The sequence below is a fragment of the Malus domestica genome, chromosome 09, assembly GCF_042453785.1.
Source record: "Malus domestica chromosome 09, GDT2T_hap1".
NCBI classification, from domain to species: domain Eukaryota; kingdom Viridiplantae; phylum Streptophyta; class Magnoliopsida; order Rosales; family Rosaceae; genus Malus; species Malus domestica.
In genome coordinates this window covers 33,618,129-33,640,979 of record NC_091669.1, presented here as the reverse complement: position 1 = coordinate 33,640,979, position 22,851 = coordinate 33,618,129, and the positions used below count along the sequence as shown (strand labels likewise).

At 37.7% G+C, this 22,851-nt stretch overlaps 2 protein-coding genes and 2 long non-coding RNA genes across 5 annotated transcripts in view; 2 read left to right on the top strand and 2 right to left on the bottom strand.

The window, feature by feature from the left end:
• LOC103445093 (probable disease resistance protein At4g27220) overlaps positions 1-4,350 on the top strand; it is a 52,529-nt gene extending 48,179 nt beyond the window's left edge. The window contains exons 4-7 of the mRNA XM_070805128.1: positions 1,235-1,603; positions 1,691-2,341; positions 2,935-3,774; positions 3,959-4,350. Coding sequence (XP_070661229.1) covers positions 1,235-1,603; positions 1,691-2,341; positions 2,935-3,774; positions 3,959-4,162 — 2,064 coding nt within the window. The 3' untranslated portion in view covers positions 4,163-4,350. The remainder of the gene's footprint in view (positions 1-1,234; positions 1,604-1,690; positions 2,342-2,934; positions 3,775-3,958) is intronic.
• A 1,427-nt stretch (positions 4,351-5,777) lies between these two features.
• LOC139188084 (uncharacterized) lies at positions 5,778-6,650 on the bottom strand. Its single transcript, XR_011571250.1, has 2 exons — positions 6,347-6,650; positions 5,778-6,045 (listed from the first exon to the last, which is right to left on the bottom strand). It is a non-coding gene; the product is annotated as an uncharacterized lncRNA (long non-coding RNA).
• Positions 6,651-14,427: 7,777 nt separating this feature from the next.
• LOC114823499 (uncharacterized) overlaps positions 14,428-22,851 on the top strand; it is a 28,779-nt gene continuing 20,355 nt past the window's right edge. For both annotated transcript variants that reach the window (XM_070805126.1, XM_070805127.1), the window contains exons 1-3: positions 14,428-14,560; positions 14,674-14,828; positions 18,212-18,302. The gene's annotated coding sequence lies outside the window, so the exon portion shown is untranslated. The remainder of the gene's footprint in view (positions 14,561-14,673; positions 14,829-18,211; positions 18,303-22,851) is intronic.
• Positions 15,436-16,563, bottom strand: LOC139187957 (uncharacterized). Its single transcript, XR_011570999.1, has 2 exons — positions 16,495-16,563; positions 15,436-15,671 (listed from the first exon to the last, which is right to left on the bottom strand). It is a non-coding gene; the product is annotated as an uncharacterized lncRNA (long non-coding RNA).

Here is a 22,851-nt window from a genome sequence, read left to right as displayed (position 1 = left end):
TCAAATTTCAACCAACGGAGTTAACTCCAAATAAAATAAAGAAAAAAAGAAAAACAGCAGAGCGTAGCCCAGCGTACTGGGTACCCTTCCCATTCCCCCTTCCTTCCCGACACCACCATTCACCGCACGGACCACCACCACTTCAAGCACAGCGGCAGCATCTCCCTTGATGACGTCATCAAGATCGCCAAGGTTATGAGGAACAGATCCTTGGCCGAAGGAGCTCGTGGGAACGGTGAAGGAGATTCTCGGAACCTGCGACCCGATGGGCTGCACGGTCAACGGCAAGGACCCCAAGGATTTGCAATAGGAGATCGTCGATGGTGACGTCGAGATCACTCTCGACCGACAAGGGTGTAAATTGAACGAATTTTGCACCAAAAGGGATTTATTCTTCAATCTTCCCAAATTTAGTAGTCCCCTATTGTTTGAAGGAGCAATTAAATTGAAGGGCGAGGCTTTTGGGTTTTGATTTATGGATTTAAAGTGTGAAGGAGATGCAATTGATATTGCTGCTGTTGTGTTTCAGGAAGTGAGAGAGAGAGAGGAGGACGAGCGGCTTCTTTTTCTGAACTTTTGCTTTTATTTTTATTTAATTTTATTGGGAGTTGATAGAGTTATGTTAGTGTTAAGTTTGTGGACAGTATAAGTATTGAGACGTGTCATACAGAAACACATTTTTTTTTTTTTTTTGTTTATCAAAAGGCCGCACTTATTTTTAAAAAATTTGAACCAAACTCTAATTATTGGGAGAATTCACCACTTACCACTAAAGATCTTTCACAATAATGTGTTTTTTTGTATCAATTTAAAAATATAATTTTGGCCATTTATTTCTCTTTTTCAGTTAGATTTTTACTCCAATTTGTTCTTTGCTAATTAATGAAAGTACAAGGACATACATCTGTCTAGTGGCCTAGTAGCTTAGTAGCTTACTTTTTAAATAGTGAACGGATCCCTTCTTGAGAAAATCACATAGGTCGTTGAATTTTGATCCAACAGCTGCAAACAGGAGATCCTCTAAAAGTTATAATAATTGTACCTGTTGGATCAAAATTCAACGATTTGTGTGATTTCCTCAAAAGGCTTCGCCTCCTACGCTCAGGAGGGGATCCGTTCCCTTTTAAATAGATGACATTTACTTTATATCTACACATTTGGAATGTATACGGCTAACAACAATGTAAATTGTAATTTTCTAAAATAAACATGAATTTTGTTATGTGCTATGCAGGTTATGATGCCCAACTTAACAACCTTGACTGTGTATCAATGTGATAGTTTAAGATTTTTGTTTTCGAGTTCCATGGCTAAATCTCTCAGACAACTCAAAAATCTCAAGATATCTAATTGTCAAATTATGGAAGAGATAGTGGGAAATGAGGAGAATACAAATTACATGTTTGATAAGCTAAGCCGTCTAGAGCTACAACATCTTCCAAGCCTTTCTAGATTCAGCTCAGGAAGTTACATTAAATTTCCATCTTTGGTGTTTTTGGATCTAGACGATTGTACTAAACTGGAGACATTCATCTTTGATGCCAAGAGTGAAAATATTACAACCAACAAAGAAGAAAGAGATATTGAGCTCTTTGATGAAAAGGTGAATTATAACTTCACTTATTTTCTTTATGCTTTCATTTCCAACTTATGCATGCGTCCCACTCTTTCTAAAATGAATATGTGACAGGTAGAATTTCCTAGCTTGGAGATATTGTGGATACAGGACTTACCTAAATTGAAGACAATATTCCACAACCAACTACATTCAGATTCTTTTGGCAAGCTCAGAATTATGGATGTTAGTAGGTGCCACAATTTGATTAATATCTTTGGGCCAAGTATCATGGGAAGATTGAATGCTCTAGAGTCCTTATATATAAAGCAATGCCAATCACTACAAGTAGTATATGACTCATCATCTACCACTCAGTTGAACGGTTTTGATTGCCCAAATCTAAATTTAGTTGAGATATCCTCATGTGAGAGTTTGAAGAATTTATTTCCCGTCTCAGTAGCCAAAAATCTTAAGCAGCTAAGGAAGTTCAAGGTCGAGAATTGTGGTTTAATGGAGGAAATTGTCACGATGGAAGAAGGACCAAAAAGGACACATGAGGAGTTCAGGTTCCCTAAAGTAGAAATAGTGATATTTGAAAATCTACCCCGGCTTCAGAGTTTCTATCATGGACTGCATGTCTCTAATTGGCCATTACTCAACGAATTAAATTTCGAACAATGTAGTAGTGTGGAGATTTTTGCTTCCGAATTTTCAACATATCAAGACAAGCTTGACTTGAGCCACCCAAGACCAATGAAACAACCTTTCTTTTTAATTGAGAAGGTAAACATTCTTGTACACAGTGTTTTTTTTTTTTTTTTTAATTTTTTTTTTAAATTTATGAATGAAATGTTATGTGCTTTTTACATAACTAGTTTTCTTTGGAAAAGTAAGACCACCTCCAACCGAAAGGTCCAGAGGGCCAGAGGGCTGAAAATAGCCCGAGAACCGTCTCCAATCGAGAGTTAGGCCAAAGGGCTCGTGGGCTCCACTGGACAAAAAATGGCCAAAGGGCCAACCGGCTGGCCCAACTAAGCCATATGGCCCTTGGTTGGAGATGGAGGCAAATACGACCTTATACTGTTCATTAAAATATTAATATCTTGGAGGGCCAGAGGGCTAAAACGAGTCATTTGGCCTTCGTTCGGTTGGAGATGGGGGAGTGAGCTAAGCCTCACAATGGATTAGCAATAATGTGGTTTAAATTCGCCTTTAGCGAGAATCGAACATATTACCTCTCACTTACTAGTGAATGAATACCACTATACCGTAGTACTAAGTGACCCTTGTTAAGTTTTTAATATTAAAGTTATTATGTGTTATCCAGTTTTTTCAAAATAATTTAAAGCATGCCATTACCGTTGACAATATTTCAGGGCAAGTCATTTCTCAACTTGGAAAAGTTGATGTTGGACAAGAACACGGAGATTTGGTATGAACCATATGGTCCACTCCTAGCAGAGTTGTTGAGCAAAGTAAAGTCAATTTATTTTGCTACTTCACATCCCAAGTCAGATGTTTTCTTTGAGAATTTACAGAATATTGAACGTCTCCGTGTGCTTTCTGCTCCTTGGAAAGAATTATTTGTCCACGACCACCAAGGAAGTGGTAGCAGGGAAATACATGAAGTTGAGACCCTCCCACGTGTAAAGACTTTGTGGCTCATCGATATGCCGGAGCTGATACATCTAGGGATGGAAAACTCCCAAGCAGGGGGCCGTGTTTTTCCAAACTTGGAAGTTCTATGCGTGAACAATTGTGGCAGATTAGAGAATCTAGCTTCATCCTTGATATCCTTTCGGAATCTAACCACTTTCACCATAGGGGATTGTCACGGACTGCAATACTTAATACCTTATTCTGTGGCTAAGAATTTACAGCAACTCAAGAACTTGGAAGTTGAGTCCTGTCAAAGAATGGTAGAAATAGTAGCGAGCAAGGAAGATGATCCAGAAAATGAGATTACTTTCAGTTGCTTGCAGCATTTGAAGCTTTCTGGCCTACCAAGTCTGCAAGGCTTTTGCACGGGAAATTGCATTTTCAAAGTCCCATCCTTAGAAAATTTGATTGTCGAGGATTGCCAGCTGATCGATATAAAGATTTCTTCTGATGGGTTACTCCAAAGTGATCTAACACCAGAAAGACTACATGTAACAGAAGAAACTGATGATGTACTGATGCTAAGTTATTCAAGGGAGACTGATCGTGATCAAACTGTAAGTACTTCATTCACTAATTAAACAACTATTTATTTCACTTTCCAATTTTTTAGCTTTTTCTGAACCTTGAACCGTAACATTTAAAAGTCTGATTTATTCATCTTATTCATTGTTGTTCAGTCAGATTTCATACTGAACAATTTATGTGTTTATTTTGTCAACGAAATATATATTTCTACAGGAGCAGCCGATGATTGCAGATTCACATGTAGATGTTAAAATTGTAGGACTCTCTTCCAAAGAGGAATCCTCATCTTTTGCCTGGCGTGTTAACGTTTTCCGATTGTGTGCGATTGCGTGTTTGTTCGTTATTTTCCTCTTCCTTTTGTTTTTCCTTTTCAAGGAAGAAATATTAGCCTGGAGAGCAGACTGGAAGGCACTCTGATTTTCCTTGTTACTTGCTCTAACTAATCTCTGTGCAAATTGAGAAGGCACTGAATCATATTCCACGACATGTTATGCTTGTATTGACTTGTGTGTTTCGTCGTAATAGTGTGATTTGTAATTTGAGCTTTATTCGCTACATTTTCGGTTTTGGTGTTTGGGAAATAATGCTTGTGTGATTTCTGTAAACATTGATGCATTTGAAGTAGTGAAGAATTATAAATATTGTATGTGTTAGAATAATGGACTAAACCAGAAATGCGCATGAAGGCTTGATGAATATTTAATTTGATTCAATTCATTTCAAATAGGAACCAAACCAAAACTGCATATAAAAGCACACTAAATTACCAAATTTGAACAATTTTAAAAATCAATTATTTTGGTTACAAATATTCAATTCGATTCATTTCAATTAAGAACCAAACCAAAAATGCACATGAAAGGTCACTGAATTCCTAAATTTGAACAATTTGAGCAATTGGTTATCCTCAAAACAATTCAAAGAGCAATAATTCAGCATGAAAGCCGCAGACGAACAAAGAAAGACATAAAATATGTGGGGGGAAAAAATACCCTCAGCAGCCATGGCAAAAACAGAGAATTTCTTCGGCTCTACAACAACAATCAACATAAATAATCGATGTACCATTTTAAATGAAAGGAAGAGAGTAGTCTTTACAGAGTTACACGCACGGCAGCCCATACCAAATCTATTATCTATGAATCCTGCAAAACATCTCGCAAACAATAACAAACCATCCTCACAGATGACAACAAACGAGACAATAAGGAGACATACCTGAACCAAACGCACAACAGGACAAATACAGATTAAGGTGAAAATAACCAAGAAAAAAAAGATGAGACTTTTCAAAGTCTACCAAGGACCAATATACATTAGTGGCCTAATCCCTTAAGATATTGGTTTAATGTCTGGACTGCATGCAACATGTTGACCCATCTCAAAATTCCCTCGAAGGGAAAATTTCATCGAAATAGGCGAACTCGGGAAGCTTCACTACCTTGACCTTGGTGAGAATTCCTTAAACTCTTCAATCGGTTATGAGCTTGGTTTTTTTGTTACTGTTACCGGAGTGGTGTAGCGGATTCGCTTTGCAAGTTTCAAAGTTACCGGAGTGGTGTAGCGGATTGATGTTTCATTCCAGTCTTGAGAGAAAAGGTTTGACAGAGACAGCATACTTGAGTCTAGAGTGGAGTAGCAATCAATTGGATGAGGAGCTTAAATTGAAATATATTATAAGTTTATAGTTGGTTACAAATGTCGATACTTTGGAAGAGGCACGAAATGCATTTCGTTCCTTGGTTCAAAGACGGTTATGATGATCAAATTGTTAGAATGCACGACCTTGGATTTGAGTGGTTTCTCTGGACTTGGACTGATTTCACCCAATGTTTCATCAAGCTTGGAGGGTGAAGGTCTGATCGAGGGAAGAAATAAAGTCAAAGTATACAGATGCCAGAGTAATGAACATCCTTGTGCCACCAAGTATGATGGGCACATTGAATAATCTAGACACATTGCTGATATGACAATGACAATCACTACAATTGGCATTTCAACTGAAATTTTTGAGAAAACATCGACCAATCAGTTTCAGAAAATATCTTCATCAATGTAAAAGATCTTCCCTCACAGCATAATAAGCACAACTTGCACGGCTGAAAAGCCAGCAACTTGTTAGGAGTAGGTTTTGCTTGCCCCTTTCTTTTCAGAGTAATGTAATGCAATGCAATGGAACAAATTTATCCAAGAAGCACGTAAAATAAAACAAGGCAATTTGCACAAAAGTAGTCGGCTCAAATTTTATATCTCAAAGTAGTTCTGACCTCTTAATGTCCTTTTTCCTTCCACCTTTTCACCTGGTTCGGAACAAACAACACAAATTCAAATCATTTTTATGATCGACTAGACCTAAAGGAACCCAATGAATGACGAAGTATCCAATTCAACAAACATAATTTATCTTCACAATTTACTTATTTACAACCTCAAATTCGATAACCCTCATGCCAAAATAACAATTGCAAAACCTAACTGAACATTGATCCCGCGTAACTACTCCAAATTTCACAGTTCCGACCGGAATTACCGCCAAAACAACAATCAAATGCAGAAAAAGCAAGAACGAATCAAAATTTAGGAAAGGGAAGAAATACCCACATAAGCATTCAACTGCCTGACGAAGCTAGAGAATTTTCTGTGCTTGAAATACTTGGGCAGGATGTCCCTCGAGAACTCAGGGACGTTCCAGACGCCGAAGCTGTTGTTGCCGTTGATCCAGGAGGGAGACAAAGGCGTCGGTGGAGGGGTCTTCCACCATATCGCAGATTTTGTTCACAAACTGCGGCGGCGGAGTGTTGGCGGAGTTGATCACCGATGCCGCGTCTTCGACTCCCGGGCCTCCATGGTTGTTTTTTTTAATTTTGAGAGAGAGAGCCCGAGGGAATTAGTGAAGAGAATAACTAATGAAAATGAATTAAAAATTTTGAGTTTTAACTATAAGGACATAAAAAATGGTAAAGTGAATAATACAAGGTTTGACTTTTTAATATAAAAATGTGGTTTTTCGTTAAAGTGAACAGTATCGGAAGTTTTTTGTTAAAGTTCCCCATATTTTATTTATCTATTATATATTTTGGTCCTACAATGAGTATCAAGAAACTCACCATGGCTATAATCAAAATGACACTTTGGTAAATCTTTCAACTATAAAGATTAAGAGTAATCACTTTGATCATAGATTGAATTACAAAGTTTAAACATTAATCGTTGTATAGTCGAGTCCAATAATTAAAATACAAATGTAGGGTATCACACCAAATGTTGCATATGTGAGATTTGAAAATCTACCAGAACATAGGAGTTTTTCTCCTGTCCTGCATGTTTCCAAGTGGCTATTACTAAAGCAACTAAATTTCATCGAATGTGGTAATATAGAGATTTTTGCTTCTGAAATTTCAAGATTCCACGAAAAGCTTGATCAGTTGAGCCTCTATACACCAGTCAAACTACCTTTCTATTTTGTTGACAGGGTAAGATGCTTGTACACAATTTTCTTAAGCGAAATTCCCTTCAATACATTTTCTTTGAAAAAACTAATTTTATAAAAAAAATTCATTAAAAGGATTATTTGTCCTCTTTTTCAAAAGTTTCAAGGCATCTCGGTTGAATGCAAACGGTAGATTGAGGTTGAAAAGAGCATTTATAATTCGCCAATAATTGTGTTAAAAATAACAAAAATATGATTAGTCTCTTGGAGATGTTCGTACCAACCTAACAAGTTTGTTGGCATATATCCTTCAATATAGGCGTGTTGCGCATTTACAATTGTAGGGCTTACTGTTATTAGAGAGATGACAGTTCTATATGTATCCAAATATTATTTGGTATAGGCGCCTTATTTTTCAACTTCGTTGATTAAATATATGTTCCTTTTAAGAATTTGATTAAACATTTTTCTTACGATTTTATTAGAGGTATGTTTAATTGTATGATTATATTGGTACGTTTGATTACTTATAATATATGTACATTTGATTTTATGTTACATTTTGTTTCGTGGACCACAACACAAATTTTCTATGAACCGTGTTGGTACCATATTATATTGGGTCTCGTTACTTGGGTTTCCAGACATTGAGCCCATGATTCATGTAAAAGGGGAGGAGCTCTTAGTCTATAAAATGGTCTCCTCACCCTCACAATGAAGAGGTCTTATCCTCACATACAAAAGCAACAAGGCTCACAAAACAGAGAAACTCTCTCAAACTCTCTCTTTCTCTGGGGGACTACCCCTCACACTTGTAATCCATACATACAGTTACAGAGAAATACGATCAACATCAGTGTAGACGTAGCCCAAACATTGGGGTGAACCACGATACATCTTGTGTTCTTTACTTTCTTGCAGATTCACGGTCAAATTTACGTTGTTCCAAGACCTTCCGATTTTGTGCATCAACATTTGACGCCATCTGTGGGAATCGACATGAAAAGCTACGTTGGTTCTCTTTCATTTTTTTCATCTCACCACTGTGAATCTGTACAACCCAAGAACCTAGAACATCCCTCCTTGAGCTTTTCTGAAAAACCTCCACAACCCAATCCAACGGCTTTTGGCTCCTCTTACCTGACATACCACCAAATATCCGTACCTCATCAACCAAACCCAGGAATGCCGCCAATCCTATTCTCTCTCTCTCTTTTGGTCTGCTCATAAAAGAGCCCCAAAGATTCTTTATTTTTTACAGCAAGTTCGCAGTGCTCCAGCTGGTGACGATCAGCAACGATGCACTCCAGATCACGCCGGACTCAGCCGAAAACTTCACCCTCAACAACCGCTCAGTTCTGCCATTTCTGGCGAGGGCCTGACATTCCTCATCGCGCCGGATATGACCATTCCGGTGACCAGTCACGGCCAATACCTCGGTTTGACCGACGCCACCACAGATGGCGATATCCCCCTACATTCTCCGATCGATCGATGCTGGCGGGATTTGATGGTGGCGATAAATGGGTTGCATTAGCTCCAAACGGGTGGCTGCCTCGGCGTCTCCTTGTTACGAGTACCTGGCCACCGTCGCCGGCAATGGCTCTGTCCTCCTCGAGCCCTCTTCGTCCTCCTTAAAAAAGAACAACTCCGCTTCCGCTGCCAGCAACAACAACAATGTTAGCCGATCCAAATCCAAACCAAAGTCCAAATCGAACTCTTCGGAATTTAAGAAGAGTGGTAGCAAAAGGGAACCACAGAATCAGAATCATCGTCCGGGCGACGTGTCAGAGGATCGGAACGTCGTCGGCGGCAGAGAGTCGAAGAAGAGTAGGAAGGAGAAGGAGGGGTCTTATCACAGCCATAATAGTCACAATGGCAGGAAAGGTAGTGCATTTAGCTTCAAATTGGGTTTTTCAAGTCGTTCTTCTTTGAAGGCTGAGCAAGTCTTCGCCGGCTGGCCCTCTTAGCTCAGCGCCGCCGCCGGCGAGGCCATTTACGGGTGGATCCCCCTCAAAGCTGATGCTTATGAGAAGTTGGAAAATGACGAACTCTTTGGCAACAACTATGGAGCTTTGTGGCCTCGTGATGGCATGCCAGGGCTTTGTGCATGACCCCATGCCTATTTTTTTTTTCTGAAAAAAGCTACAGGAAAAGGAGCAAGTGGGTGTATTTAAAGAGACTAATTTGTTGTTGATTTGAAGGTGGACGATATGGAAAAGCTAAAGATGTGTTTGCTGTAAAGCAGGCATGCAAATCTACAAAGATAAGACATCCACTATCCCACTAAAAAAAGAAAACCCACGGGATAACATGCAAAAGTATCCCACTGAACAAACACTCACGAGAAAGAGTCATAGCTTATTATATGTGCTTAGAAAATGGAGCAGGGTCAGAAAGGGATGAGTCAGAGAGGGGTGAGTTCTATTAGAGCGGGGAGATCAAGAAAAGAAAATGGGTGGTGTCGGAAAGGTTGTCCAAGCAGCTGTCACTTTAGAGAAATGAATATTGCCCTTTTACAGCTGGAGTATACTGACCTTTACAACCAACAAGCGGAAGAGGAAAAGCAATGAAGAAGAAGATAAGCTTTCTCAATAATAAGTCTATTATTATTCCTTTTGTCTACCATCCACCACAAAAAAAAAAAAAAACATGGGCAAAATGTCGGCAAGCCCAAAATAGTGGGCTGGAATGTTATATGGAGGGCGAAGACCCATATGCCCAAAAGAGCCAAGCCCTATGACTTCAAACTCCAACCTCCATCCCTCCACTTAAGGTTCACCCTCTATTATCACCAACCAGGTGATCAAAAGTACGTCCAGTACTTCAAAATTATTCGACAGCATGCCACTATTATCACCAACCAGGTGATCAAAAGTACGTCCAATACTCCAAAATTATACATGAGCATCACTCATGTCAATCATACATAAACATTCATGAGCATCACTCACGTCAATCATAAATAAACATTCATGAGCATCACTCATGTTAACATCCATGAGCATCACTCATGTCAATCAACATAAACATTCATGAGCATCAATCATGTCAATCAGCTTCGAAAGCTTCATGTACAAAGCTCCAGCTTCGAAAGCTTCATTTACAAAGCTTTGACTTCAAAAACTTTATTTACAAAAGCTCCAGCTTCAAAGCTTCACTTTCAAAGCTTCACTTTCAAAGCTTCACCTACAAGCTTCAGTGCACGGTATACAAAGACCGCCTCCGAACAACCTCCACTTCGGCCCATACATGGATTGAATTTGAAATCTCCAGCCAACAGACTCTATTGACTGAAGACTTGGAGGACTACACTATGTACCAAATATTAGGCTTCCGCAACTGGACCTCATGAAAAATACTCTTGGGGGACTTAGCCCATCATTTATGTATTGAGGAGCGAACCCTTATTCTATAAAAGGGACTCCCTCATTTTCATTAGAGAGCATCCATTATTCATGTATTGAAGAGCGAACCCTTATTTTATAAAAGGTACTTCCTTACCTTCATTAGATAGCATCGCCGCCAGCTGAGCAACCGCCTCACCGCGAGCATCACTCCTAACCCATCACTTATGTATTGAGGAGCGAGCCCTTATTCTATAAAAGGGACTCCCTTACCATCATTAGAGAGCATCGCCGCCTGCTGAGCAACCGCCTCGCCGTGAGCATCAACGCTAGCCCATCATTTATGTATTGATGAGCGAGCTCTTATTCTATAAAAGGGACTCCCTCGCCATCATTAGAGAGCATCGTCGCCTGCTGAGCAAACACCTCGCCGTGAACATCAACTCTAGCCCATCATTTATGTATTGAGGAGCAAGCCCTTATTCTAAAAAGGGACTCTCTCACCTTCAACGCCACAAGCCAAGCCAACCAAGGCAACATAAGCCACAAGCTAAGCGGCCTCGCAACATGTGCTACTTCTAATTGAGCATCATTTCACATTGAGCACCGCCCCATATCAAGTATCAATTCTAGACGACAACTGGTTACTTCGGCCCACACATAGACTGAATTTCAAAGTCTCCAGCCAAAAGATTCTCTTGACTGATGACTTGGGGGACTACTGTTGGTATCATATTATATTGGGCCTCGTTACTTGGGCTTCCAAACATTGAACCCATGATTCATGTAAAAGGGGATGAGCCTTTAGTCTATAAAAGGGTCTCTTCACCCTCACAATGAAGAGGTCTCATCCTCACATACAGAAGCCACAAGGCTCACAAATCAGATAAACTCTCTCAAACTCTCTCTTTCTCTGTGGGACTCCCCCTCACACTTGTAATCCATACATACAGTTACAGAGAAATACGATCAACATCAGTGTGGACGTAGCCCAAACATTGGGGTAAACCACGATACATCTTGTGTTCTTTACTTTCTTACAGATTCACGGTCGAATTTACGTTGTTCCAAAACCTTCCGGTTTTGTGCATCAACAAACTGTATGGTCCATTGCCAGTGGACTTCTTTAGCAAACTACCATCTTTAACTTTTTCTTCGGCAGCACACCCCAGATATTTATTTTCCTTCAAAAATTACAAAAGCTTAAAACACTCTTTTTGTGTTCTGCACCTTGGAAATAAATATTTTCCCAGGAAGGAAATACTAGTTGGGAAATACAAGCAGTTGGGACCCTTCCACATGTAAAGACTTTGTGGCTCCGTGAAATGCCGGAGCTGATGCATCTAGGGAATGAGAACTCCTTTCTAGCTGATGATCCAGTTTTTCCGTACTTGAATGAGTTAAGCGTGTACTATTGTGGCCAATTAAAGAATCTAAGTCCATCGACAATATCCTTTTAAGAGTCTAATGCGTTTGAGCCTATGTCGAACATCTTTTTTCTTTTTGGTAAACAATTTTATAGGACAACAATAAGGTCAACAATGCTTTATGGCATGGAATGTTGGGCAGTGAAGCATTAACATGTACATAAAATAGGTGTAGCCGAGATGAGAATGTTTCGTTGGATATATGGGCACATAAGAAAGGATAAGATTAGGAATGAGGGTATTAGAGGTAAAGTAGGAGTAGCCGAAATTGAAGGAAAGATGAGAGAAAATCAGTTACGGTGGTTTAAACATGTGAAACGAAAGCCTATTGACGCTCCAGTTATAATATGCGATTACGGGACAGAGGTTCAGGGCCAAAGGGGTAAAGGAAGACTTTGGAAAAGACTCTAAGAAAAGACTGAAGAGTACTTGGATCTAACGGAAGACGTGGTACAGAACCGAACGGAATGACGTTCTAAAATTCATACAGCCGATCCCACTTAATGGGAAAATGCTTTGTTGTTGTTGTTGGTAAACAATTTTTGGAGATATAGTAAAATAGAGGTTCTAAATTTTAGTACTGCAAAGTTGGGAAAAAGAACCATTTTGGAGGCTTTGGTCTTATTGTGAGGTTTTCTTCATGAAGAACATTCACCTTGTGTTAAGGTACCATATTGTTAGGGAAATTATCTATTTAAATCATATTTTATAAACTATATTATGTGATTGTTGATGATTGAATTATTAAGTGTTGATTAACGTAACTTATACCATATTACTTAAGTTTGTGAAGTTGAAGTCCGTAGACTTTAGATCAAGGAGAATGTTAGCCGGACTCGCCCCAAATGCTAGTGGGACTGGCACCAAAAGAGAGTCCAGTCGGACTTGCCCAGCACGCCTTGAGTCCCACTGTTAATATAACTTAAGAAAATAGTAATTTAAAATTATATTTCTCTCCACTTGCTGTTCTTCACCCTTTCATATTCCCGATGAAGCCAAAAGCATTGTAAAAGCCTTACTCTCTTCTCTCCAAAATTTACAGCTCTACTCTCTCACACTAAGGGGTGGTTTAGGAGTGAGGTGCTTAAAAAAAAGCATCCATGAAAAAAAGCTGTGAGGGTTTTAGGTGTTTGGTAAACTAAAAAAATGGCTTATTTTGGAAGCTGCTGTGAGAATAAGCTGAAATCAAAGGAAAAAGCTGAAGCTACTATTTGCAGCTTTGGAAAACTGGCTTTTTTTCAAAGCACACGGAGCTATAGTGCTCCTTTAATGAAAAGACCCACTATCAGATTGCTTTTTTTTTCCAAAAACACTTTTACAAAAAAGTTTACCAAACACTCTACTGATTTATTTCATAGCCGCTTATTCTCACAACAGCTTTTTTTTCAAAGCACAGCAATACCAAACCAGCCCTAAGAATTGGTAACTGTGGTTGTCTATTTTCAAATATCCATCAAACTATACTGGGCAAACCCAGGATTTGAATCTGTAAACAAAAGAAACAACCCAAGATTTGAATTTTGAAATTGAAAAAAGTCCGGGTAAATCTACAATTTGAATTTGTCTCTCTCTCTTTTCCAAAATTATTAATTTTTCTGTGGGTTTCTCCCTACACCTTTTTTTCCTCAAAATTTTTCCATCGGAAATTTGTGAATAATTGTATATATATTTTGTGGATTATGAATTAGTGAGTTTGGTTGATGAGTTTTTAATGGAGTTTTTGTAACTTTGGAGCCACGACCCTTTCATGATTTGGAAAGATTTTTCAGTGTAACCATTACACGAGATGATACACCACGTGTTCTTGTATAAATAGTGGGTTATGTGTATTAAAAAGTTAATAACATAAAAATTAAAATTTTTCACCACTTACATAAAAACACGTGGTGTACCATATTCTCGTCACAATTAAAAATTTCTCCATAATTTGAGAGATGGAATGAGAACTTTTGTACAGATTTCCAGGTTTAATGGTTTGAAAAATCTCTCCCAACGTTGTCTTCTCTATGGTACCACTTTCTCTCTCACATTTCTCAATACGCCAACTAATACAGCCATTTTCTTACCTAGGAAATAGGAAATGCCTGCCAGAATAAGTCCTCATTTAGTCTTTTTCAATTGCAGACTACATTGGGCTTCTCTATCGTACCACGTTCTTTGTCACATTTCTCGATACGTCAACTAATACAGCCATTTTCTTACCTTAGTCTTTTTTAATTGCATACAACGTTGGGCTTCTCTATGCTACCACGTTCTCTCTCTCATGCATTCATTATCTCATCTTCTTTCTGCTGAGAGAGCTTTTCTTCCCATCCATTTCTCATTATTTGCTCCGATCTTCTTATTACATACACTTGTCTCGTTTTGGTTTCTTCATCACAGCAACCTTCTTTAGCTTAATCTACTTTGCTTTACTTCCAAAAGTGAAAAATCAATTTCGTTGCTTTCCTGTGTTTCCTGATTTCATTTTCTGCCAATTTCAACTTCTTGTCGCTCGGTTTTATTTGAAAAAAAAAAAAAAAAGGCAAACATATTTTGTTCAGCTTCATATACCAACCGATTGTGCTTCGGCGTTATGTAAGCAATGGAATATAGAGAGATAAGGTATATGGTACGTCTTTTGATTTTTCCTTGTTTTTATTCTCTTCCTCTGCTCTTTATCGGTTTTTTAGCTGTGTGTGCAGATTTGCCCGTTTTGTTTAACCCAAATTATTGCTTTACCAGTCAAGTTGAGATTCAAGTCGAACAACTGTCAAGTCTAAGTCGTATACATTGGCTATGATATTGATAGCGTGCTATGGTGAACATTGATGGGAAAGTCAACCCTTTGGAACCCTAAAATCTTTGATCTGAAGTCGACAAACTTCACGTTCACAAATGTAAGTTTTAAAGTTTATGCAAGTCACATAAAGCACCAACAATAACATATTTAAAATAGAAAACTGAGTTTTAGTTCTTAAAAAATATGACTTTTAAACTAAATTCTAGCTTAAGATTAAAATCTAATTTAGTTCCTTAACACATTTAATAACCTCATAATTATATTTTCATGTTTTTTTTTCCTAATGTTAATATTAACTACATTTAATTATATTCTTTTTTGAATAGAATACGATTGCTTTTATTCATAAACTCAAGGGAGTAACATATCTTGGTTGAGAACTTGCCAAACAACATCTGGGGGTTCCTCAAACAAAACTACATCAGAACAATTATGCAAACTTAACTTGGCGAGGCCGAGTGCCACTCCATTATAAGAATGAGGAATAATATCCCAATAACATCTGGGGGTTCCACAAATAATATTCTGATATTTTATTTTGTTACAGTAATTTCATTTATATAATATCCCAATACACTTCATGTTATTCATTTAGGTATATTAATACATTTTGGTATGTCCATTTCTGACACACCCTAACCCGAAGACTAGGACGTGCTGGCCGTCACGTAAGTGTGACGTAACCATAACGCAAGCGGAAACGATTTAATAATAAAATACGAGTCAACGAAAACCACTAATTGCAGTTATTTACAACCGAGCATTCTATGTGCATAAGAGTGTACTAAACACACATAAACAGAGCATAAGCATCTAGGTGCAGTCAAGTAGGAACATAACTAATTTACAACACCCTCGGGTGAATCCTACATTTATTTAGTCTGTCAGAACGCCGAAGCAGTCCTCGTAGGCCACCAACGCCTCAACTATCAACTAGAACCTGGAGGGGCGAAAAACAGAAAACGTGAGTGGGCGAAAATCAAGCTTTTCCAAATCATTTCATAAATCCACAATTATAACCCCTTTTTGGAAAAACTGTATACTTTCCCAGAAAAATAGTATATAGCATATATATCTCAACTGTCTCGATCATCAATCTTATAACAGATTCAATAAAGAATGTACCATGCCAATTTCAACAGTTTAGTATGAATGCATTAACATAATATAATCAGGTAAAAGAAATAATCAATCGGAGGCCCTCTAATAGCCCTGAACGATTGAACCTAGAGCTCAACATTTATCAATCTCACTCTCTGCCGGAGTCACTCCGCGTGACCTGTCCGGCCTTCTGCACATAAGTCGGAACCACCTAATGTAGTCTGAACGACTCATGGTAATATTCGCTCTAGTGCTTCTCTCATCAATCATCTGTATACAATAACCTAAGGTCACCCACCAGTCATAATCTCACTAACACTCTACGACTGGCCCGTCGTACCCACTCCGCGTGGACTGTACGACCAGCATCTACTTGGATCCAAGGCGAGCGTGCAATGCGGTGAATACTATAAGCACTAAACCATGGTGCAGGATATGAGCTCAATATATCATCATCATCATCATAATATTAATTAAATACTTACCTGCGCGTCCACAGCACCATCATACATATATGCATCATACGACAGTTCATAATATCCATAATATTCTATGCATGGCAATCACATCATATTTCATTTCATTTCAATATACTTTTCATTTAATTTGATTTCTGGGGAAATCGAGTATATAGGTATATATAAAAACAAATGCCCACTCACTGGTATGTCGCCGGGTCGTAACCCCCTTGACGCCCCTGGATGTGCTCGTCCTCGTTAAAAGTTCCACCTAGAAGTGAAATAACTTAAAACAATCATTTAACGCACATTTAACGCACCTAAACCAAACTAGGTAATTAATTCTTCATACGATGCTCAAATTGGGTATATGAATATACCACAGTGACCTACACAACCTCAGGATCATCCCCATATTTTAAAATAATTTTTGGAGGTCTCACGCGCCCCCACGCACCTGACGTGGCACGGACCTACGGGCCTCCCACGCGCGGCCACGTGACATGCACACTGACGGCTACAGTGAACGGCGTTAGGGAATATTCCGTCAAATCCTAGTATATTCCGTTAAAAACTAACGGTTTCCGTTAAAGTTAACTAACGGCGTCGGAATATTCCGTCAAACTTGACGGAAGATTCCCTGTCTTCTCCGGCGAGTCGCCGGTCGCCGGCGACTGTTCGCCGGTTTCTGGAAAAATTTCAAATCCACTATTCTCCTTCGTTTTTCAACCAATTTCTTCGCATTTTATACCAAAATGAAGCATTTAACATGTACTATCACGTTGGAAGGGTTTTAGGGCCTAAAAACAACTAGATCATACCTTCCAAAATTCCTCAAATTCGGCCAAACTCGAACCCAACGATCCCGACGTCCATTTTGTTCAAACGAGGCACTCCGAGCCTCCTTGGAACTTCCTAAGACTCGTGGTGATTTTGCTTTAGCCTAAAACACAACCAAATTTAAGTTCATGAACAGTAGCAATCTCGGAGCTTAAGTTTTCTACATGGAATCGTGGGAAATCTTACCTGAAAATAATATCAATGTGTTCGTATGGTCCTTACGAACACGATGCTACCTTCCTCAACCTTAACTTGTGAAGTTTTCAAGGTCTTGGGTGTTTGTCCGAGAGTTTGAGAGAGAATGAGAGTAAGAGAGAGGGAATGAGTGTTTCTGAAATGAAGAAAGAGAGAGAGAGTGACTAGGGAGATAAGAGAGACAACAAAAACGGGTTTTGGGGAGGGATTTAGGGGGTATAAGGCCCTACCTTAACCCATATAATATTAACACATACACGTACAAATCTAACCTAAGTTCTTAAGCTACATAACAAAATAATTAACCAAAACTATAACTTAGATAATATCCAACATTATTTTACGCACCTTGTCACGCTTAGGGGTATTTTTGTACTTTCACGTCCTCGGAATTAAAATTCCGGGACGGGCTGTGACAATTTCGATGGAGGCATTTAAGTACATTAATTCAATATAATATCATTTAGCACAAACATTTTCGTACAAACATTTAGGTACATTAATTCATTATAATATGTTTCGGTACAAACATTTAGGTCAGGGACGAAACTAGATTTCTTCTAGTGGGGGCAACCTGAAAAACAACTAAGAAGACCTTATTATAGTATGGCTTATACCAAATATGATATTGGAGATGATTTCATATGACAATGTATCGCAATTGCAATGTTACAAAAAAATTAGTAGTAGTTGAAAGTGGCAAATTGATGAGAAAAATATTAATACATGACAAGCGGATGAGGGGTTTTTTCTGTTTGAATGACAGAACAAAAGCACTTTTGCTCATATTATATTTGATATATAGTAGAAGTAGTATGGTATATATGCTTGATATTAGGCACATATATTTTCTTCAAAGATAACACATGGATATATATAATTGCAGTATGCAGCTTAACCAACAAATTACTTGAGGAGGTGGAGGCCCTTTATTCGAGCCTGGCCTACAGCTTAACCTAGAAAGTGACATAACCAAGGTATATTAATTCATTTAATATATTTTAGTATAGTCATTTCCATACAGACATTTAAGTACCTTAATTTAATATGTTACATTTCGGTACAGACATTTAGGTACATCTTATATTTCAATACAAACATTTAGGTACATCAATTCCTTTTAGTATATTTTCGGTACACTTATACATTTACATGTTTCTTATGTGTCATTATTTTATTTTTTCAATGTTTTCTCATTTATGTACATTTATAAGGATATAATTGGAGGAAGTTAAATAAAATTAATAAATTCAAATATGTATATTAACAAATTCAAATATTTAATGGGAGATATTGAATATTATACACATTAAACATTATAACAAAAATAGAATATGAATTGGAATTTGAATTAAAAGCACACATCTAATAACTAAATAAGTATGTCACTCAGTACTACGGTCTGGTGGTACTTCTTCACTTGTAAGTGAGAAGTCTTAGGTTCGAATCTCGTGGATGGCGAATTCGATACCAAATTAGGTTGTTAATTGTGTGGCTTAGCCGAACTCCCCCCTCCCCTTAGTGTAAAATATATCGTTGTACGTACTAAAAAAAAACTAAATAAATATGTAATCTAATACCAAATTTTAATTAAATCTTTTTTTTTCCAAGTATTAAAGTTCAAATACCTCTATTTAAACTTTATGACAATCCAACCATTGTGTTGCCATTGTTCACAAAATGGAACGACGGTCAATTACAATTTTTTCGATCAAACATTTGAATTTGGAAAAACAATCATAGAAGTAAGTTCATAATATAGAGGGCCGCTCATTGACATTGGAACATGCTACAATTATTAGTCCACGCCTCGCGACTTGCAGTGGTTTGACGATCGGGGGGAATCCCTGACATTTCCAAATTAGGGTTCACGAAATGCTTCGCCCCTCTCCCAAAGTCTTGCTCTCGTTCCCATATCTGTGCTTCATAAGGTTTTTTTTTTGGGGGACCGCATGCTTCACTTTGGTGGTGGTGACGACAGTGGGCTTCGCCAAGAAAAGGCCGGTTGATGGCTAAGCTCGCGGGTTCACCCTAAAGACAAAACATAGAGATTTGGATTCAATATCTTGAAGCACTACTACTTTCGTTTTGAAAAAGTGTATCACCCTAGAGGAAGGGCTTGATCTTCTCCTTGAATGGCACCTTGAAAACTCCTTCCCTTGATCCCCTTTGATGGTTGAGCAAGTTCTCCATATGTTACAAAAATACAAAACCTCTAAGTTTCAACACCGTAAGGTTGATGTGAAGAATAGAATTATTTACAACTGAATTGGTTGCTAGCTAATTCACTTGTAAGTCCGGCCTTGGTAGTAAGATTTAAGATGAGGACGGCTATAACCATATCCAAAACCATAACCAAATATTATTTACGGTTTTTTCCCATAACCAAAATATACCCGAATTTTCATACCCAAATCTAATACATTCGGACGGTTATCCATGGTTATTGGTTTTAACGATTATAATTGTCATCCCTAGGAAGGAGGATGGCTCCGGTGAAAATTATATAATTTAAAGAAAGTATTGAGTGCAAGTTAAAAATTGGTATATAATGAAAGGCATATGGGAACTAAATAATTAATATTTTAACACATTAATTATTGAGCTTTAACTAGTGATAGAGTTCACATGTCAACTAATGAATGGGGAAGGCAAGTTGGGAAAGCTAAAAGGAGAAGGTAGCTTTTCTATTTTTTAAAAAGGGGTCAGATAATGGCTTCGTCATGGCATTTCATTCTTTCGGGGTCGGAAAGACTCACAGAGGCATTTCAACCATTTCCTGACCATCATCATGTTATTCACCAGTACTAGGAATCGAGCCCATGACGTGTTGTGTGGATTACAAACGTGAAATTCGTCTCTAACCACTGAATCACTTTGTGATGATTAAATTTTTAATTAATTATGTATACACCAACCTTTTACTATGGACACCCTTCAGTTTCATTTAATGAAAAATAATACATACACTCATATGTATAATTACTATAAAAGACTTACTAGACTTTTTAATATAATCTTAGGAGGTGTAGTCAATTAAGTTTCTAATCAGGGTGTAGTCAATAGAGTGTTAAAAGACTTTGAAATCATGTTGTAGTCAAAGTAGGATTTAACAGGATTTTAAAAAAATTCATCTAAATCAAAATGTAGTCAATTAGGATTAAAAAGAGTCCATGCAAATCTGCAGGTGTTCACAATGTCATAGATTTTGTAAGGTTTCATTTTTTTAATTTTTTTATTTTTGATAAAGAAGAAATTTATTAAAGCTTAAAACCTTTAATACAACCGTTTTCAATACAAAAAAAATTAAAGGCCTCTATAGCCAAAAACGGAAGACAATAATCCCAAAAATAAAGGTTGTCAACACTGAGGCCCAAATGAGCTAATGTGTCCATCACAAAATTAGACTCCCTATAAATATGCTTCCAACTGATGTGTTGAAACTTAGAAGCCAACCATTTTATATCCTCTATGATAGGTTTAAGATGCTAAGGAGGCATCCAAACATCTTGCACCATCTGGACGACTTGCTTAGAATCCCCTTTCACCATTAGCATCTTCACACATTTGCACTTGGCAAACAAAAGCCCTTCCTTTAAAGCAATAGCCTTTGCAATGAGTTGCGCTTGGCTTCATTGAGTAACAGATTTAGTAGGATTTGAGAGTGAATTTCATGTATAAAAAAGGTTAAAAAGAATCTCATCTCCACCACGCCCCACTCAAGCTGACTCTTGCTTCACCAAGTTGTTCCATCTGGAGAAGGGGACGCAACTCTTGAGCATGAACCAATTGCAGCTCCATTTGGTTAGATTTATGACCTAGACACATTTATCATCATTTGATCTATTAGATGGCCAAGATTTAACGCTGCATAAGTCTATTAAATTATTAAAAATTTGTTATACGAATCTTCTCAAACCTTTCAAAATCCATATATATTTGATAGAAGTCCATAATCCTATGAAATCCAATAACTTAAAAATCAATTGAAATCCTAATTTGACTACACCCAACTTAATTCCTATATAGCCAAATTGAACAGCCACTAGGATTTTTATACAAAGAAATGTGTTCATCAAGTACAACGTTGAGTTCAACTTCACTCACCTTTTGTATATTGGATTTGGATCCTCTCCTAAGCCCAGCATCCTGAGCCTGTTGAACAAATCATATGAACCGTTGTATTTTGATCCAACAACTACAATTATTATAACTTTTAGAGGGGCCTTCTGTTTGTAGCCGTTGAATCAAACTCCAATGGCCCATGTGATTTGCTCAGCAGGCTCAGGATGCTGAGCTCAGGAGAGGATCCAAATCCTTGTCTATCTCTTCAACGTTGATTTCAACTTTTAGTTTTAAAAACCTATTGAAGCTAACTTAAAAAAGGAATTAAAACAATAGACAGAGAGATGTAAACACATGTTACGAGCTGGGAGCGAATTAGGTGCAAAAAGTTATTGCTAATTATTGTTGGGATTAACCATTCAATACTACGGTCTGGTGGTATTCTTCTTCACATGGAAATAAGAGATCTTAGGTTCGAATTTCGTGGATAACGAATTCGATAACAAATTAGGCTACCTATTGTGTGGCTTAGTCGAACTCCCACTCCTCCTAGTGTAAAAATATCGATGTACAAAAAAAAATGTTATAGAATTCGGGTTTAAATACATGAAATAAAATAATAAGAACTATGGGTGTGCAAAAAAAGCAAAGTGGGTGTCCAAGAGAGATGGAAAACGGGTTAAACCTCACAATGGACTATCAATAATGTGACTCAATTTCTCTTTTGGAAAGAATCGAACCTAAGACTTCTTACTTATAAGTGAAGAAAAATAACACTAGACCGTAATACTAAGTGGTTGTTAAAAGCTTATTTAAAGAGCCTATTTGAGATGATCTAGCGACACACTTAACAATCTCTTTTCCCTCTATAATTGGCTAAGAGAATTCAATGAGCCTCTTTTGGACTTAATGAACTTAAGTTGTCTCACAACTTAAATTCTCGCCATTTAAGAGAGATTTTTCAGTGTACCTGAAATACGGGGTAATACACTATGTGTCATTATATAAATAGTAAGATACCTGTGTTAAAAAATTAACAACTTAAAAAATAACATTTCTCACCACTTATATAACAAGTCGTGGTGTACCATCCGTGTTCCAGACACAATGAAAAATTTCTCACATTTAGGTCTTGGTCAATGAACCTTGAAGTCCGTGGCTAATTTCAAATCCAAATGAATTCTCAATGTCCGGAAGATTAATTGACTTTTAATTCAATCTCTTCAGAATTAACTATTTAATGGATCCTTAACAAAAACTTCAACCGGTGCTGCGCCTGCGGCAGCACCTTGTTATAGAGAGAAAACACATCAATAATGAACTCGAAGAGGTCGATCATATGGAATACCTAACCTTATAAATGTAAGAAATAAGAAACAACATTCGAACAGACAAAACAAGCCTTGAAGAACCTAAGCAATCATCCATCGACAACATCTCAATCCACATAGGAGGATCATG